The following is a 20,000-nucleotide window of genomic DNA, read 5'->3' on the forward strand; positions in this document are numbered from 1 at the left end:
TATTTGTCCATTGCAGGAAACCGTACAGGAAGCAAATAAATAAAAAATATGTTTGGTGCCAGATAAAAGTGGTTTTACATTGTGGTTTTGCTATTACTTGCTTATTCATATTGAAGTAAGTGATTGTATTTATCATTTATTCATCATTTATTCATCATCGTCATCGTCATCGTCATCGTCATCGTCATCGTCATCGTCATCGTCATCGTCATCGTCGTCATCATCATCATCATCATCATCATCATCATCATCATCATCATCATCATCCTCCTCCTTATCGTCATCTTTATCATTGTCATCATCATCATCTTCCTCCTCCTCGTTGTCATCATCATCATCTGGGTCAATATCTCCAGACAGGACATCCTCAATCCACTGCTCGAGCTCATCGGCTGTGGGCATGTCGTCATCGTCATCCATTTCCATCCACACGCTGTCGGCCTGGACAGGACAGTTACAAAATCAGAAATAATTTTCATATCCTGCTCAAACAGTAAATACTGATGTAAAATGATGCTCCAGGGGAAACTACAGTAGCTGCTAAACACATCCTGTAATGTTTGTAGGTTTAAACAGACCAGTATATAACAAATTTATAGTTTAACTGAGGTTGCTGGTGTAATTTATAAAGTTGTAATTTCTGTGTGTTAATGCCAGAGGGTGCCACAAACCAAATCTGCTTTTTGTTTTAGTTTTAGTGAGAACCTGGCTTTGGAATTTCAGCATAAAGCCAAGAAAATTATGACTCAGCTGTAGATCAAACAAAGGATCTACAGCAGTTATATGGTTTTATGGGTTTAGTTTTTTTCTTCACACGCGGCAATCTTTAAATCACACACTGAGAACCGTCCAAAGCCTGGACTGCTGCCTGAAAATGTCAATGTGTGAATTTTCTAAAAAGTATTCAGTCTCCTTTAACTCTGTTATTGGTCCCTACCTGCTCCGGGGGAAACTACAGTACCTTGTAATTTAGCTGCTGAACACATTCTGTAATGTTTGTAGGTTTAAACAGACCAGTATATAACAAATGTATAGTTTCACTGAGGTTGCTGGTGTGTCCAAACAACTCTATCCCAGGCTGTTACTTTGGGTTTTTGCAAAGGTTAAGACAGGTTACTTACATCCTCAACATCAACCACACCAATCTGAGGGGAAGAAAGGTCGATACGGAAGGTCCTCTCCCAGTATGGAACAAGCTGAACATAAAATAAAGAAAGAGATGGTTAGACTTACATATCCAGTATTTAGTAATTCAAAAATGTCATGGTATGCATCGTAAATGTGGAAAGTGGACGCAGTATCAAGTCAGCTGAACTCCCTAAATTTGTAATTTACGAGTAAGTTGTAAATTATGTTTGTTAATGCCAGAGGGTGCCACAAACCAAATCTGCTTTTTGACTGACTTGACTTTTGTTTACTGACATGTTTTAAAATTGTATTCCCAAAGTGTAAGTGAAAGTTGAAAAAGGAAGAATGTTGTGCAGTTTTCAGGGAGGAACTGAGACAGACTCTGGGTGGTCAGGAGGTGTTTCCAGACGACTGGACCACTACAGGTAATATGATCAGGGAGACAGGTAGGAGGGTACAGTTCAGGAGTGTATACAGAGAAAGAGGTTAGCTAAGAAGAAGTGGGACACTGAGAGGACTGAAGAGAGTAGACAGGAGTACAGGGAGATGCAGCGTAAGGTGAAGGTAGAGGTGGCAAAGGCCAAACAAAGAGCATATGAGGACTTGTATGCTAGGTTGGACTCTAAAGAGGGAGAGGTGGATTTGTACAGGTTGGCCAGACAAAGAGATAGAGATGGGAAGGATGTGCAGCAGGTTAAAGTGATTAAAGATAAGGATGGAAATGTATTGACAGGAGTGTGATGGGAAGATGGAAGGAGAACTTTGAAGACTTGAATGATGAATGAGGAAAATGAAAGGGAACAAAGAGGAGAAGAGGCGACTGGTGTGGAGCAGGAAGTAGCAAAGATTAGTAAGAGTTAAGTGAGGAGGACGTTGAAGAGGATGAAGAGTGGAAAGGCAGTTGGTCCTGATGACATACCTGTGGAGGTATGGAAGTGTCTAGGAGAGGTGGCAGTAGAGTTTCTGACTAGTTTGTTTAACAAGATCTTGGAGAGTGAGAGGATGCCAGAGGACTGGAGGAAAAGTGTACTGGTACCAATTTTTAAGAACAAGGGAGATGTGCAGAGCTGTGGCAACTACAGAGGAATAAAGCTGATGAGTCACACAATGAAGTTGTGGGAAAGAGTAGTGGAAGCTCGGCTAAGGGCAGAGGTGAGTATTTGTGAGCAGCAATATGGTTTCATGCCTAGAAAGAGTCCAACAGATGCAGTATTTACTTTGAGGACGCTGATGGAGAAGTACAGAGAAGGTCATAGGGAGCTGCATTGTGTCTTCGTAGATTTAGAGAAAGCGTATGACAGGGTGCCGAGAGAGGAGCTGTGGTATTGTATGAGGAAGTCTGGAGTGGCAGAGAAGTATGTTAGAGTGGTGCGTGACATGTATGAGAGCTGTAAGACAGTGGTGAGGTGTGCTGTAGGTGTGACAGAGGAGTTCAAGGTGGAGGTGGGTCTGCATCAAGGATCGGCTCTGAGCCCCTTCTTATTTGCTCTTGTGATGGACAGGCTGACAGATGAGGTTAGACAGGAATCTCCATGGACTATGATGTTTGCAGATGGCATTGTGATCTGTAGCGAGAGCAGGGAGCAGGTGAAGGAGAATCTAGAGAGGTGGAGGTCTGCTCTGGAAAACAAAGGAATGAAGCTTAGCCACAGCAAGACAGAATACATGTGTGTGAATGAGAGGGACCCAGGTGGAACAGTGAGGTTACAGGGAGCAGAGGTGAAGAAGGTGCAGGACTTTAAGTACTTAGGTTCAACGGTTCAGAGCAATGGAGAGTGTGGAAAAGAGGTGAAGAGGCGAGTGCAAGCAGGTTGGAACAGGTGGAGAAAAGTGTCAGGTGTGTTGTGTGATAAAAGAGTATCAGCTAGAATGAAAGGAAACGTGTTCAAGACGGTGGTGAGACCAGCCATGTTGAGGTTCTCTTTGGGAGTGACGAAGATGGACTGGATCAGGAATGAGGACATCAGAGGGACAGCTCATGTTAGATGTTTTGGAGATAAAGTCAGAGAGGCCAGATTGAGGTGGTTTGGACATGTTCAGAGGAGAAACTGTGAAAATATATCGGTAGAAGGATGCTGAGGTTGGAGCTGCCAGGCAGGAGGTCTAGAGGAAGACCAAAGAGGAGATTTATGGATGTAGTGAGAGAAGATAGGACGTTAGTTGGTGTGAGAGAAGAGGAGGCAGAGGACAGGGTTAGATGGAGGCACATGATTCGCTTTGGCGATCGCTGAAAGGGAACAGCCGAAAGGAAAAGAAGGGAATTTTTGTGATTTTACTCACTGATTTTAATTAAGTAATAAACTTTTTGAATGTGTTTGCCTATTTTTATTCACAATTTTAGTATGATGTATCCATACCAGGGGGAAGTTGTCTGGGTCAATCCAGATGATGCTGAGGTTAGGGTTGTCAGTGTTATCACGTGCCACCTCCTTTAGGATTTCAAGAAATTCAAAACCGTCTAGGAAAAAAGTTGAATAATCAGGAGTGAAGTTTCCAGATTCCCTGCAGTATTAGCTTTTGATCTAGTTACTATGCAGATGAAATCTCTGATGTAATTGTAAACAAATATGCATTAATATAAAAATATACCTGGGTCATCTTCCTCTGCAAAGGCAACTATGTGCTCTCCATCAATGTCATCCTCCTGTGAACATAAAAAAGTGGGATAAGTTAATGAAATAGATATTTCCACCCTAGTCTGGAATGCAGCTTTCATGAGGTGAATTATGAATTCTGATAAATGGATGATTGTTTTTTTTTATAGAGTAAAAATATGAATCCCTTACCCAGATCTCATACATGCTGTGAGGCTCTAGCTTCCTCAGAGTAGGCCTGGAACATTAACACATCAAACTTATATTGAAGGAACCTTCTTTTGTTTAAAGACTGAGTGCGTTTTTTTCATTTACTGTACCATTACAAAGATCATGGTTAATAGGGATTGTCAGTATTTATATTACATAAATCATTGTTAAGCACACTATAGCTGTGTGTTGCAGCTAAGCGTAGTTTAGCTTCACACAGGCTCCCACCTGTCATGCTGTTCAATGTATTCAACAAGCTCAGACTCCATGTAGGGTTTTCCTGGAATGGTGTCAGGTTCCTCCATGAATGGTTCATAGAAATCAACTTCATTTAGCTTCAGCTTCAGCTTCTTGGCAATCTAAAATACCATTAAGGAAAAGGCAAATCAAACAGAAAATAAAGAAATATAAATGTTTGCTAGCACCATACCACATACTGTATGTTGTTAATTTATATATGTGAAAATAAATGCGCACAAACAACTTAAACCTTGGGATCAAATGTGGCAAAGAATTTCACAAAAGGGTGGAACTCCTCAGCAGCATCATCGTACTCAATGAAATCTGGACAGAGAATAAAAGGATAAAAACTATTATTATGTTCATAAAAGGTTTTATTGTGTAATATATTATTAATAATATTGTCAGCTTGATGCATGGTTTTTTCAGATGACAGTCCTCAACGTACGTTGGGATTTCTCGCTTTTAAAATAGCCGACCAGCTTGATGACCTCATCATTGTTGTAGAAACCTTTCAGCTCGCGCTCGTTGTCAATGATCTCCACTGGGTCTTCAATCACCTGACAAGTATGATGAAGTGATTTGCATGTACAACAGCTAGAGCTCAATATATATCCACAGTGTCCTGTGTACAAATTCTTAAATGACTTACATCATAGAGGAACTCGACCAAAGTGTCAGCAGCCAGCTCCCCATCGTATTCAATGATCTCATCATCGGTAAATATGTAGATGCTCTCGACCTCATCTAAACCTAATGAAAGTAAAATATTTAAACAAAAACTTGTTAATGTTTCAAGTTTTTGGTTTACTTTTAAGTTATACATCCTATAAGCTCTTTATTGTAGTTTTAATGTTATATGTGGTTGCTACTGATAAAATTTTGTATAGTTGGTATTGGAATATTAATATTTTTTAGTAAGCAGTATTCACTCAAGACAAAATAATATTTTCACAACACCTGCTACGGTACAGATAATTTGCACATGTTGGCACTTTTTTTTACAATATATAGTTTAAATTGTTCTGCTTTTCCTTTAAAACATGTCTAATTGTTTTATTGCATATCGAAAATATATCTTTAAATGTTAACCATTGTTAAAAAGACACAGAAATGCCTTGGTAATAAAATGCTGAGGATCCAGGTTTTAGAACTCATGTAACTGTATTAAAAGTTTACAAAGAGGCTGTGGTATCTTCATCAAACACTTGAGGGCGGAATTGTTTCATATATATTCTGTACAAGACATTAGACACTGATCCACTGCTTCTTTTCAACTTTACAACAAAATCCAATTTGAAGTTTTACATTCACTATAAAATATAAGATTTTAATCTTTTTCTAATTTCCGAGTTTATATTTATTTAGTTTTTGAGAACAAACTGTGTTGGATCAAAATATACAATGTCCACAAATGTACTACACTGTATAAGCAGGCTAAAGTAATTTTTTCCCTTCAGTGTCTCAATTCTTAAATATGAAGTTGACATTTTCCAAATCCTACTCAAGACAGACTCCATGAATCGTGTCCTTCATGTTGATTATATGACTGGGATCAGTTTGTGAGATGTGGAGCACTTCATTAGGAACATTTAGTGAAAACAGAAGAGCCCTTGAGGAAAGAGGAGGGATTTGATGGAAATAATTTTTCTTTGCCGTTGTTACCACTGACAATTCGTCTCTATGGGTGTCTGCCAAAATTACCCAGCTTCTTGGCAACAGCAGAGTCCTTCTTTTCATCCACCAGGCCAAACCCAATGTCCTCATCATCAAGATCATCTAGAACCTGGGCTGCAAGCTGAATAAAAGAAGAGTGGAGAGGGGCGGAGGAGTATGGACAAGAGACAGAAAGACAGAGAACAAGAGCTTATGAGTGCTATTTTCTGCATACTGTATAATTGGTAATAGGGATTCACATGTGGACAATCCATAATCTCAGAGCAACATTAGAAACATTCTTTTAGTTTCATTCACACATTCCAGCTTATTTTCAAGACTTTAAAAGCAAAAGCTCTGGATTGCTGCCTTGCACTTTCTATATCAGAGTGAAATGAAAGCCAACAATTGACAGGCCCCGTAGCCGGCATGAGAGGACCACAGACAAGTTCCAGTAGAACAAGAGGGGCAGAACTGGAGCCAGATATGTTGAGAAGAAGAGAAGCTGCGACAGGTGTCGTGGAAAGGATAGCAGCTCACAGTTTGAGAAAGGGAAAATGCAGCACACACAGTACATATACAGACTTGTTTGACACCGAATCTATCACAGTACTTTACACAAAAACACATCTCGATTCTATTTTTTTAGATTCTAAGTGTTATTTTTATTTCATTGCTTTGCCACTCAATTTAGCACTTGCAGAGTGTAAAACAATGACTGCCCGGTTAACCTCTGTGAGGTTGCCTTATGTATGAAGTGAGTCAAAAGTGTTATGTAGTGACTTGCAAAGCCGCAAAAATGTTCAACATTCATAAGCAGCCACATTCCTAGAAGCACCAGCACAAATACCTTCTATTTTTTATGCCATCCATTCTCCAGGGTCCAGACACATTAGCTCATCTCGTGTTAATCTGAATGGAACATCATTCAGATTAACACGCCACTAGCAGTAGATCTGAAAGTATAATTGTGATAAAGTATGATTTGAAAGAAGTGACCCGTTGTGATAATGATGGTTGTAAGAATGGATGAAGCTGATGAGTGAAAATGTTAGTTTGATTAATAGATTAAATAACAGTTGTTGTTTTTTTTTCATTCATTTTAACCTCAGTCATAAATCTGAAATGAAACTACCACAGCCCAAGATGCTGCTGGACTTTAAAGGCAGTTCAGTCCTTCAGTTTTCAGCGAAGTCTGTTGTTGCCTCATGTAAATTCATCTGTTTAATCTAAACTGCAGTCAAGGGGTGGAAGAGAACAATCAGCAGATACTGCAGCAGCAGAGGAACCACAGTTTGGCAGCACAGCTTTAAAGACACAAAAGGCAAACCTTAACATACCTGAAACGTAATTGCTGCTTGACTTGTGATCAACTGCAAGAAGAGGTAATGCTTTAGGGGAAAGCACAATAGTCACAGCCCTCCAGGTTTACAACAAGTCGCAGTGGCCTTCACAAGTGTCAAAAGAAGCCCAAACTTAAACATTGACGACGCGTCACTACAAATCTTATTCACACAAGACCATTCACCATGTTATTTGTTCTAAGCTCAACTGTGTTTTTTAATATTGCAGAAAATGTGGAGAGTTTTGCGAGTGTTCATATGATGATCTCTAACAAATTACAATAACTCAATGTTTTTCTCACAAAAGTAAGATAAAAAAAAAACTATTCACTGCTGCAGAAGTGCTAGAAGCATGTCACCAGTGTTTTAAAGAAGTGAACATTAGTTGGCCAAATTAAGCTTAAAAGAACTTGCTTGTCCAAAACTATTCCCCAAAGCTCACACTGACACACATGATTGAATTAGTGACACAGGGGACTGGAACAAGATGCCTAACACGAGTCAAGTGTTACCCACAATTCATAACCACCGTCTCCACTTATCAATTTTGTCAAAATTTTCTCACTCAAACTCTTAACATTTCTGCTCTCCTTCTCATGTGACTCTCGTTTCTTTCCATTTATCTGTGTCCATATGGGTATTTTGTCACATAAGTCTCTTGACAGCCCTTCGCTCTTCCTCATCTGTTCCCCTGCCATCACCCGACCCCATCAAGACGTCTGAGCTTGTGGAGCCAAGTGAGAGGTCAGCAGTGTGACTGGGCAGCAACTGGGCAGGGTCCCAATGCACAGTCACCGTCGGCTTGTCAGGTGACATAAGCAAAGTGTGCCATGGTGAGTTGTCCAAAACATGCTCTTCCCACTGCGCTTGGCTGTGGCACTGAACGATGAGCTCGGGTAGGGCGGCAGGTTCACAGTGCATCACAGTTCTTCTATTACAGCTGCCCAAATACTTGCATTACACTGCTCCGTGTAGGTTAGTTTATGGTTACTTTGATTTATCTGGACAAGCTTGACAGGTGTTACTGTTGCCGAGTAGACACACTTACTGTTGACTGGAATAATACACTGAAAATCTATTTTTTTAAGCCTTATACACTCAACCTCTGTTTGGACCATCTCTAAAAAGTTTGTACCTCTTCATTGCTCATTTGTAGAGGGCAGTGGCTCCAGTCTGCTTGAACTTTCAAAAGTTAAATTATAGTTTGATGTATTAAAGCTGATTTAAGGCCACATGCTCTGGTCTTGAGTGACATATTAAGTAGTGTAGTGTAAATGATTTCAAAATATTTCATCAGGGACCCACTGGTATAGCAACAGACATTTGCATAAATACAGTTCAATCATCTGTCTTTTGTATCCCCCTATTTGAACTGTATCAGCAGTATAAGCAAATTTGTTCTTCTTCACAGAATTTTTGTTTAAAGCAACAATTTCAGTGTTTTTCTCTGCACTCTTATACCACAGTGAGGAAAGAATTCTCTACTTTTTTGTTGTTCGATCAGGTTGCTGATGTACTTCCTTCCTCAGATGACACGTTTTCCCAGATGTCACCCTTTAGCCTAAGATCTGTCACCTGACATTTCCAATTTCCTCATGAACAAACGGCTTTTCTGTGCACAGATAAAACCTCTCAAACACAGACACACCTCATAAAGCAGGACTGCAATGACAGTAATTTGATAGCCTTGCAACAGGCTTCAGTGTGTTCTGAAATTACATTCCACTATACAATGGCTTCATATGTGGCTACATTTTTGTTACCTTTTTAATCATTATTTATTTATGATCCATCCAGTCTTTCTTTACTCCTATGTGCCAGGCAGATTGGAATATGGACCTTCTAGCTGTGAGGCAACAGTGAAAACCACTCAGTCACCTTGCTGGCCAACAACACCAACATCTACAACAACAACAACGACAACGACGATGATGATGATGATGACGATTACGATGATGATGAAGATGATGATGATGATAATAAAACAAGAAAAATAATAACAATAGTAATAATAAACAATAATAATAATCATAATAATAATAAGAGAGAGAGAGAGAGTAAACCAAATTAACATCCTCAGAAGCAGGTCCTAAAATTGTTGCATTATGATGCTGAAAGTTCAGTGCATGTTAGTTAATGAGTTAAAGTCTTTTAACCCATTTTACCAAGTTGTTGTAAAATCAGTAGCTGATTGGAGAAAAACATTAGACAGGTAGTTGGAGTATCTCAAACAGTAAAAATGCCTGTGACTTGTATTAAAGGTGCCGCTAAATGCAAAAACACAGCTATGATGCTTTACCATACAATACAACCCGGCAAAATCCTCTTTTTAAAATTTCCAAAGTAACAATATTCCACTTCTTCCTTCATGAGTGAGTGAGAGGTTTAACCAACTTCCCCCCCTCAGCCAGACAGTAAATTAGTAATGGCTGGTAACACATCAGGACATTCTACACCACCCTGTTACATAACACTGCGCTGGGGTGGTCATGAAAGATTCAGATACAACAGCATAAAAGCTGACTTGCCACCAGCTAGTGTAACTGCACTATTTGGAAGAAGATGATCCAGGATTTTGCACAGAAATAAGAAACTAATGTCTAATCTTAGGAGAGATTGATGATTTTCTATTCATATTGTGTTATATTGTGTTGTGAATTAAAAATCTAAAATACATTTTGTACTCTGATCATTTAACCTTGAAATGTACTATTTTCACTTCCTTTTAGTACAACATGGGCTCCTGGGATAAATGAAGAAAAGCATGGAAAGAGTTTAGAAATATCACAGCCACACAAGCTGAATCACTATGCAACAACTTGTGAGGGCAGAAGTGTCTGGGACCATCTGTGAATGACTCAGTTTCACAGCAATAAGCCATAATGCAAACATGTCTCAAAATGATCTCTGCTAACAAGCAGAATCCCTCCTGCATTTGTCAGGCTTGTTTTGGTGAGTTACACAAAATTCTGCAGGTGTTCGATCAAACAAAAAATTTTGAGGCCACTGAAGTTATTAAGTTATAGAGCTGTGCAAAAGTAGCTTTGGTATTTATAGACATATTTGTGTATAAGTGCTAATAAAAGAAAAAGGATATGACTAAGATTTGTGTACTGTACATATAGGGTGATAGCAGTAGGGCAAATTTCTCCTAAATTGCAGGTATAGTAATAATTCTTACCACATTTTTAATACCATATGCAATTCCAATAATCCATCAAGACTATATATTACTGTAGGTTTCTTACTCCATGTGTTAAGCATGCTAGCTGCAAGACTGTAAGGATGGCAGCGTTGGTTGGTTAGGGCTTTGGTATCGATGGAGCAAAGTGGGGAACTGCATCAAGGTGCAATGTTTAACCAAAACTACAACAGTAAATTGATTTGGCAGTTTACTTGTTCCTCCAAAACTATTACAAATAATTCCTGTTATTTTGTGTGTGGTTTTATGGGTTCAAAAGTATGAATCACAGTGACTTTGCCTTGACCTTCCCTCCAGTATAACTATGACAACAAGTCCTCCAACTTCATCAACCCTCTGGCCCTCTGTAATGATTCATAGCTGTTCATGTATTGGCACCCCAAGCCGCAGCAGGAGATGTGCCACGAATTATGTTGTAAACAATTAACAGACGATAAAAGATTATGGTGCGGGTTAGTATAAGAACACTAACAAGTAAGTTAGAGGACCCTCATTGTCATGGACACAATAATAAACACATGTCATAACTATGCGGTAAAAGTTACAGACAGTTGTGGTCCTGGTTTATAGAAACAAAGCTGACAAACGTTGGCCTCCCATGTTTAAGTCCAGTGTTTTGTTGACCCTTCACCCCACCCTGTCTTCTGTGTGGACTACTCTGTAGCAACACTAACCTGGCTTCTTCCTTTGCTCCCATTACTATTACCATGGCCATTAGAGGGGATCGGTATTTTGAGGTAAATGTAGACTTGGGACTGAAAACAGATTGTCTGTCACACAACATGAGCTACTTTACAATAAAACAGAACTACAGACAATATAGAAAATGATAATTACTGTGACACAGTTTAACCATCTTGTGAGATTTGTGATCTACTTACCTGCACCTGCTTCAGTTGTCACAATCATTAAACTGCAAGCTTTTTGTGTGGCTAAATAATTGTTTTACTTGTTCAAGTGTGATAGAGATGCAAAAGAAGAGGGACCCTACCTAGAAAAATTAAATTGCAAAAGCAAACATACTTGTTCGGAAAGACAAGGCAAAATGCCAAAGTACGTTCTTATGTGGAGAGATAAGACACTCCTCTCCTAGGCTACTATGGCAGTAGCACTGACATACTTTAGCAATGCCATTCAGAAACACCATAGAAAGTCACGAAAATCCTCATCAAGTCTCTTACATCCCCTAACGGTTAACAAGGCAGGACATCAACTTCACATTCTCCATAGCCAATAGTTACATTGTTCATGTAACTATTATTCATGACTTTGACAATTTTGTTTTTACTTAAATAATAAAATTTTAAAGTCAGTAGACACTTTTATTTGTCCCCAAACTGATGACTTACCCATTAGCCATAGCTGTGCTCTCGATTTAGTGCAATTTACTAAATATTAACATGCCGTACACAGTACACCGAAACCGTAAAATGGCAAACATTATTAATCATCATAAATACTTCAAAGTCTTTGTTTGAAACCCTAATGTATATTACTATAAATAATAAGGTGAATGGGGACCTAAAGCCCACACAAACAGATATGTTTATGCATAAACTGCATACATCCTTTTTCAGGTCCATAATTTTAGGGAATAAAGACGTAAGTCAGAGTATCAACGTTACAAATTTTTCATTTAAATCATTTATGATGCGCCTTGTAGTCCTACATTTACTAGACATTTTTCTCTCATGAATTAGTGATATGAAGACATTTCCTCATACAGATAATAGAGGAGGGAGGAGAAGGAAAGGAACATTTGAGGGGAAAAAAGCAAAAACAAAAAGACCACAGTCATTTATAAATAATTATGGAAAGGTAGAAAGTACACACACTCTGCAAAATACAGCATATCACTTTGTGCAAAGTGATTTGTTTTTGGGCTGTCGTTATGAGTTTATTTATCATTCAAAAGAACATTTTATCCCTGCGATTCCAAAATGACAGTCATGTAAAAAGATTTTTAGGTGTGTTTAATTTACATCAATCAACCTTTGCCAGTATGTTTACATTTACTGATGAAGTGCTATGGTAATTATAAATTACATTTGGGGTTTTTTAGAGCAACAAGCAACAAAGTCCATTAAACCAACTTTAAACTGAATTTCCAGCAGAGTTTTGGATTGGGAAGGACAAGAAAAATGACATACCTTTGATAGGGGCATCAGATTTGGAAAGTATTATATTGTATTGTATCTCTCCATTGACATGATGAGCTGCAAAGTGTATGGACATATGAGACTCACACCCTAAATAATACTAAAGATGTCACGTGGTGAGATTATTCTTATATTACCATTGATAGTACTATTTTATGTGTTCTGTGAATATTTCTTGCCATGTTTTTTTGTTGTTACATGTATCCTTTTTTACTATGAGAGTACATGGATTAAATAAGCTTCTGCCTATGATGAAGTCACATTGATGTCTTCAAGGTTACCTAATGTCAAGGTTTGCCAAATAGATACATGCCACATAACTGCAGTATCTTATTGCAACTGAAAACCTTTTCTGCATGTCACAACCTCGCTCATCTCCCATAGGTCTAGCTTCTCACTGAGCAGTATCATATATGCATGATTTTAAAGAGGTATATGTAGTCAATGGTTTATAGGTGAGAATAATATGCAATAAAAACAAAAAAATTATGTTTGACTATTTCACATTATTTGATAGATCAGGCCCATGCAGCAAACTACCTAAAACAAATGTTGGATGATGTGTAGTGACCATTAATTTTGTAGGAATAAATTTGGCAGCAACACATTACAGCATTGCATGAAGGTTTAAACTGCATCCAGATATCAGTGAACTGGAGAAGTATCCATAGTAAAGAAGAGTACAAATTTTTTTAGGGAAACTCCTGTATATTACAGCCACATTTTAAACCGAGCCTAGTGCAGTCGACAGCTGCTTGATGGACCAATAGTGATGACAAAAAGCGATTGTAGATGTGCAAATGTACTCAGTGGAGGAACAATATGAAGGCTCATAGCCCAATTCAGGGACTTTCTTCCCCTGATGTTATACACAAAAATTATTTTAGAAAATCATACGAAATATTATCAAATCAAGATAAAAGTAATAAGATCAATGTGCCTCACAAAGGATGAGAAGATAATTCTATCCCTGGGAGAGTTTGGGTCCTATAAATCAAAATGAGAACAGCAGTTCCTCATATTGACTCTGTACAAAACACCTCTCCTGAATAGACAAAAAAATTCAATATCCAAGTGTCATATTATACTGTATATCCTCAGGTCATATACATTACTTACCACTGCTGCATAGTCATGCCTGGGAATACTGTAATATAGTTCTATTTTTATCAAAATCTTGTTTATTTTAGCACTACCAAATTTAATGTTTAATATCTTGTCTTTATTGTGACAGTGCATCAGGCAGCAAAACACTCATATGGTTTCAACAACAGCTGCAACCATCACAATCAATAGGCAAAAGCTTCTATTATTAATCCATTCCAAACAACAGGTGGCTTTCGAAAAAAAACTGGATGAGCTGGAAAGCCCATCAAAAGCACCTCTACCCAACACTGATGAGATGTCATCAGAGAATAACACCAAGGACATTTAATCTAAACTCCTGTCATATTTAATCACATGTGACAAATTAGTTCTTAATTTAGTGCCTCTTTCACACTCTTAATTGGGGGATTCACGAATGGAGGTAAAGCAGATCTATCAAGATGGCATATAGCTCTTACACATCCTGGCAATAGGGTCATTTAATGGTGGGAAATGACCCTGTGCTTCTGAAGAGTTATTAATTTTTTTGTAAAATTGAAACTCTCTTTTTAAATAGCTCAGAGGTTGTGAGATTTGCTAAAAGATAAAAGCCATTTAGCTTGCTTACAAATGCTTGGATTCAAGACCACTATGCCATCATTATCACACTGTCATCTTTTCCCCTGCTGAAGAAGACATCTGAGTAGAAAGGGGAGCTCTTTATAATTATAAACAGAACAAAGCTTGAAGCTGAAGTACCTAATCTAGAGTTCATGAGGTAAAGGGTCCATGGGGACTTGGCCTAGTGGCCCAGCCTGGTCAAAGATAACCTGAGGAAATGAGTTCTGATCTTACTTATGCAGTCTAAAAATGTACTGTCAATGTCTGACGCTTAAAATCAGAGTCAGTAATAGTTCTTTGGCTGCCTGTCAGGTTCACAGTTTGTTCAATAGGATGGTCCTGCTTCTGAGCACATATGAGTGAATACAGATCATGATTCATGATAAATTGTCTATTGAGAATTGCAGCATTGGCATATTATGTTCTCTGTTTACAATAGCAACAGCAAACTTGTGAAGGGCCAGGCAGCTTTTAAGGGTTTTCATTAGCCTGGTCACAAACAACAACACCTCCATCACTTATTGCCATGAGTCCCAATACTGGAGGACTGATGTTTAATTGCACATACTGTATACATGTGGGAAAGTAAATGTAAGTAAATGTAGCATCTACATGTTCGTTGGTAAAAAGCATCATGGGCAGTATTGTGAGATTTGACAGACAAAAAGAATCCTTATCTGGGTCTCACATTTGACCTACACTGTATCATCTCTTTCACCTCACACAGCATCTTTGGCTCACATTGCTCCCAACACCAAACTATGGCCAAAACTGTGAGAGACTGAATCGATCCGGGGCACATTTCCTAAAATAGCACCGAAAAAATGTCACTCCAACTCTTTTTCTGGCTCCATCAATACTATCCATGAATGATAAATGTAGGAACGAAATGTTCTGTGCCAGTGGAGTGGGAAGCGTTCCAACAGTCAGTTTGAATAATGGTTACCACCATGACAGTCTGACCTTTTTCCAGATCTCTGAGTTGATGGAAGAAGCTTAGACAAGGCAAAGCAGAAACCTTGCTGAAACCATCCAGATCCACTGCCCATTATGAGACTATGTGTTAACTTGCCTTATGGGCACCTATGTGACCTTTCTTAATTTGTTAACATAATTTCATGTGACCTAGGGAAAAAGGAAGAACAATGAGCTCTTATCTGACATAAATACTCTCAGGGACAATTTTTCTCTAATCATTTCTGTACCAGGGGTATTTGGATGATCAATGAATTGAGGCTTTTATTTTACTGTCAAGGATTTAAGTAAAAACATGCCAAGTAAGTCTATGGCCACACTGGCAGCTCCGTGAAGCCTTGAGCTAACTGCTAACATCGGCATAAAAACATGCTTAGAATGACAACACTAGATACAGATATAGATTTTTCTCTAATAATCACCTTGTCACTATGTTAGCTAAAATAATTAGCACTAAATATGAAGTACAATTATGAGTAAAATGGTTGTCATTGGACTGGAGTTGCATTTGGGCAAATTTTGATCATAATTGATCCATTACTCAAAATATTTCACTATAAACAAACATAAAAGTCAGTTTAATTGTACTATTACAGGAAAATATATTGTAACATGCAGTGTATGTGTTTGAGTGAGGTAAAAGCTCATTTTATATTTTGTCTCTTTAGGTGTTACAGGTAGATGAGTTTGACATTAAGGAAAGTGTGAAAAAAGTTTGGTTCCTGCTATCTGTTCGGGTAGTTTACTGAATGGTGCACAGGTTGCTATGGCAACCAATACACCAACACATGCATAATTGTGAAGGGGGGGGGGGGGGGGGGGGGTCGATAAAGAGCGTGGCAGGTGAAAGATCACTGCAACCTGAGCAGAGTGGAGTGTGGTGATTGATGAGTATGGGCATTTACAGTCTGCAGCATGCCAAAGGTCAAATAGAGACAGCGAGAAAGACGAAGAATATGCAGCCAGGCCACAAGGGAGCTCTTAAAAAGTTTTTTTTTCTTTTTTCCAATGTGACGGTTGATTTATAAAGGGGCCTTATTCACTAATTTACACCCTTTGGCATATGCTTCTCATATTTTCACCCTGCATACTACTCTGTTTTATCTTTAGATGACCGAAACTTCAAGCTCTATGGTCTGCGTCATAATGATAAGAGATATTTTTGGCTGAGGTGGTGCAGCATCAAGTCCACCGATCAGGTTTGTCAGATCTTTCTCATGCCTCCTGAATCTGCTTCCAGTCCATTAAACACATTATTATTGTCACTAAGATTAAACATGACACAACTGTGGTAATGGAACTGAGTAATTGCATGGTACGGTAAGAGCTACAGTATGTTAGACTCTGTTGCTATGCCAAAAGCCTCCAAATAGTCTTTCACTTCTATATAAACAAAGAGGAGGATTAGTGTTGCCATTTACCGTACAAGATAAGTTCATGTTGATATAAAGTATTCAAATTTTTTTGCCAGTTCACAGTGCAATACTGGATTTGCTCCATTAATTCAGCTTTGTCTCAGTCTCATGGTATGATGCTTGAAGTATAGCTGATTAACACCAGCTGTTTACTACATTGTTCAAAATCATTTCCTTATTCACCAGTTGTGTCACAGCAAGCTGACTAACATCCAGTTATACTCATCACTTAATAGTACGACAAACACTGTTCATAAGCCACAGTCTCCCATACTGTATACGTAGTTTTACTATAATTTTCTTTACATAGGGATGAAAATCTGTTTGCGGTTCTGTCCTTGTTGCTGTTCTGTTTCTTGACATATTTAACAGTTTAGACATCTACTTTTAGATTTCTAAATCTGATCTTATTGTTGCCAGGCACCAAGATAATTACATGTGCAGGATTTAAATTTGATGTGCAGTTTGATGATCCTCTGATAACATAAAACATTACACTGTACATTCAGGCTGTAAAATGCAAAGCTACCTTTTATAATACATGTGGCAGCTAGCACATAGGAAATATGAAATATGAATGTATTAATCACATGAAATGAAAGCAAGCTTTGAGTTTGCTAAAATTAAAATCCAGTCATACAAATGTAATGTTTGATCCGTTTTTTGTTTTCCAAAAGTATGCATGTGTATGTTGTTTCAAAGTAGAAGCATTCATCAAAAATACATTCTGTCATACACAGACTTCATTTTCTAAGCTGTGCGATTTAATAATTCATGCTTCCTGATTCATAGGTGGTAATGACCAGCTATTTTAAGCATCCCTTCTGAGCACCTTCGGTGCTCTTTCTAGATTGGTTGAATGGGCACAATTGGCAGGAGCTCAGTAACAGAGCCATTAACCCTCTCTTTCTCGAGCCAAGAAGTACAACTTGGCAGCACTGCTAGGAAATTGATCAGATCTGATGACTTTCAGTGTGTAAATGATGGTTTAGGACCCCAGCCTGCCCCCTGATGCATATGTAGTAAAACCGAACAGAATAGTGTGTGTTGCCTGAGAGAACTGAGAATGCTGAGGGACCAGTAGCTGAGCTAAGATATAACTTTATGTCGGTCCCACTGGGGCTTTTAGCCTCTCGCTAAGCATGCAGCCCTGTCCCAGGCTATTTACAGAGGTGACTTATGCAAGCTAGTGTAAGGTACACTCTGCTTCTGTAAGAGGACACTGCTGTTCTGACAGGCAGGAGATTGCTGTGGTGAATACGCTGACTGACAGAGGGGCTCAGATGTAGCAGTCGTGCTGGTAAATAGCCATTTAGATTTACTTTGTAAAAAAGAGTTTCCAGAAGAAGTGCATTTTCTATCATGGATGGATGAGCTGCATTACTAGAGTAAAACTATTAAAGTCCTCTCCCCCTTACCCTCCTCTGATTTGCTTTTTCTCTTTTTACTAGATAACCTGGTTCATTTAAAATGAAACATAGTTGTAAATTAATACCCTGATACAATCAGGAATACATCATTTGTGATGTACACAGTCTACAAAACATGTCCCTGCTCTAAGCATCATGCTCATATCAATGGACTATTGGGAAAAAATGCTCCATTAAGTGATTTATTCTGACAATGTTGTTTTGCTCATTTATTCCTGCATGACAAGAAATTGTACTTATTGAGGTCCTGTTCATTGAGTGTTATTTGTTTTGCACCAATAAAATACAATCAGCTACATATAAAGATGCAGACCGTGGCTTCAAAAGGCATCACTTTGTCCAGTCTCTCCTGCATTACATGCTGATGCTTAGGGTACCTATTTGTGTTGGTGATCGATGCTCAGAGTTTTCAGTATAGTTCATTGGAAACAATGATGTTTCAATATTTGATGCTTAAGGCAATGATGTATAATATAAAGGGAAAAAGTCTCATACAGAGGTGAACGGGGTGGTGAATCAAACAACAAGACACAGGACAGGAATCTATTGAAAGATGTGTGCTTTAATGACGATTGTAACAAGATGTGGCGTACTAGAGATGATGGCGTACAAGTATGTCCTTACTAAAGTAAGGACATACCGTTGTGACTGTATATAGCATTTGTTTTATATAATTTGTCTTCAAACTAAACCTCACCCTGAAATTTTAAAATAATGTACTACTTGAATTTGCATTAAATAATATGTTGATGAAAAACATCTTTGTTTTACTCTTTCAAGATAAGGGTTGGCAAACTTTTGCCCCCACCTGTAACAACCTGTCAAGGTCCGTCAGCTCTCAACTTACATGCACACTGATTTAATATAATTACATTTTAAATTCAATTTAATTAACCCTGCCATTCTAAAAGCGAGCAATAGTGATGTCAGACACAATCTTCTTACCACTGTCTCCAGGAGAAATTTGGTCATGGTCCAATTGTACAAAAAATCTTTTTAGTTTTTTTTTGTTTGTTTGTTTGCATCTCTGGCAGCCTCTTTAACAATTTCAGATGCTAGAGAGGCTGTGGTCTTTAGGTTAATTGGGTCAAGACAAGTTTACCAACATTTTGCCCCCCTTTAGGACTTCCCACTCTCTTGTTCCTCCTGACCCAATGTTCCCTAGTCTTCCTCTTTCAGGTCAGCATCTATCCAGTCATACTTGGCTGAATGCCACAACTGAAGGGTCCATGAACTCCCTAAACTCGATCCTTATCAAAAAGTCTGCACCTGTTCTATTTGCCCTCCTCCTCACCTGTCAACAGGTGTAATCCTTATCATCTGGAACCCTATGTGTGAAAGCCAAGACTCCATCCAGGAATCCCCAGCTGGTGCAAAATTCTCCACGTGAAACCCCTTCCCTTCCTTCCCCTGTTCCCATCGTGACCCTTCCCCCACATGGGCAATAGTTCCATTCCGTTGCATGCTTTGGCGGAGACCCACCTCCAAAGCCAGCTCCTCTATTTGAAACTGCTTCATGGCACTCCGGTTCCCATCCACATTTTTGTGGTAGTAGATCACCATCACATCATACTTCTTCATAATGGACTTGTAGTTCTTGGCTGTGAGGCTATGGACGCGGTCTTTGCCATCATACTCAGGGATCTCCAAACCTTTTTCCCCCCAAGACAGGGTTCCCAAAGAGAGGAAGACCCCCAAAAACACCCAGCCCCACTTCATGGCTGTCGGACACAAGAAGGCCACTTCTCAGAGCCTTAGCTGTGGGTTAGTGGTAGAAGGGGAAAAAAGATGTGGTGAAACCAGGTTTGAAGTTTTCCCTAATGCAAGTTGGTGTCAAGCAGAGAGAGTTAGGAACACGGTTGGTTTCCTGTCCCCACAGGCTAGAGAAGAGCCGGTCTGTCAGCGACACCCTCCCTTTAAACTAGAGCTGCATGTGGTTTT

General features: G+C 38.8%; 1 protein-coding gene across 2 annotated transcripts; it reads right to left on the reverse strand.

Annotated features, from left to right (window-relative positions):
- Positions 1–20,000, reverse strand: casq1b (calsequestrin 1b). 2 transcript variants are annotated; one of them, XM_067525315.1, is made up of 12 exons: positions 19,542–20,000; positions 7,169–7,201; positions 5,877–5,970; positions 4,825–4,925; positions 4,621–4,732; positions 4,423–4,496; positions 4,161–4,291; positions 3,915–3,960; positions 3,718–3,772; positions 3,486–3,586; positions 1,122–1,196; positions 1–441 (listed from the first exon to the last, which is right to left on the reverse strand). In XM_067525315.1, exons 1-12 carry the CDS (start codon positions 19,776–19,778, stop codon positions 148–150), a joined length of 1,353 nt encoding a protein of 450 aa, XP_067381416.1. In that variant the 5' UTR covers positions 19,779–20,000; the 3' UTR covers positions 1–147. The 2 variants fall into 2 exon arrangements, with proteins under 2 accessions (XP_067381416.1, XP_067381417.1); XM_067525316.1 differs by lacking the exon at positions 7,169–7,201 and having other exon boundaries at positions 19,542–19,998.

The sequence above is a fragment of the Channa argus genome, chromosome 12 (assembly GCF_033026475.1).
Source record: "Channa argus isolate prfri chromosome 12, Channa argus male v1.0, whole genome shotgun sequence".
NCBI lineage: Eukaryota > Metazoa > Chordata > Actinopteri > Anabantiformes > Channidae > Channa > Channa argus.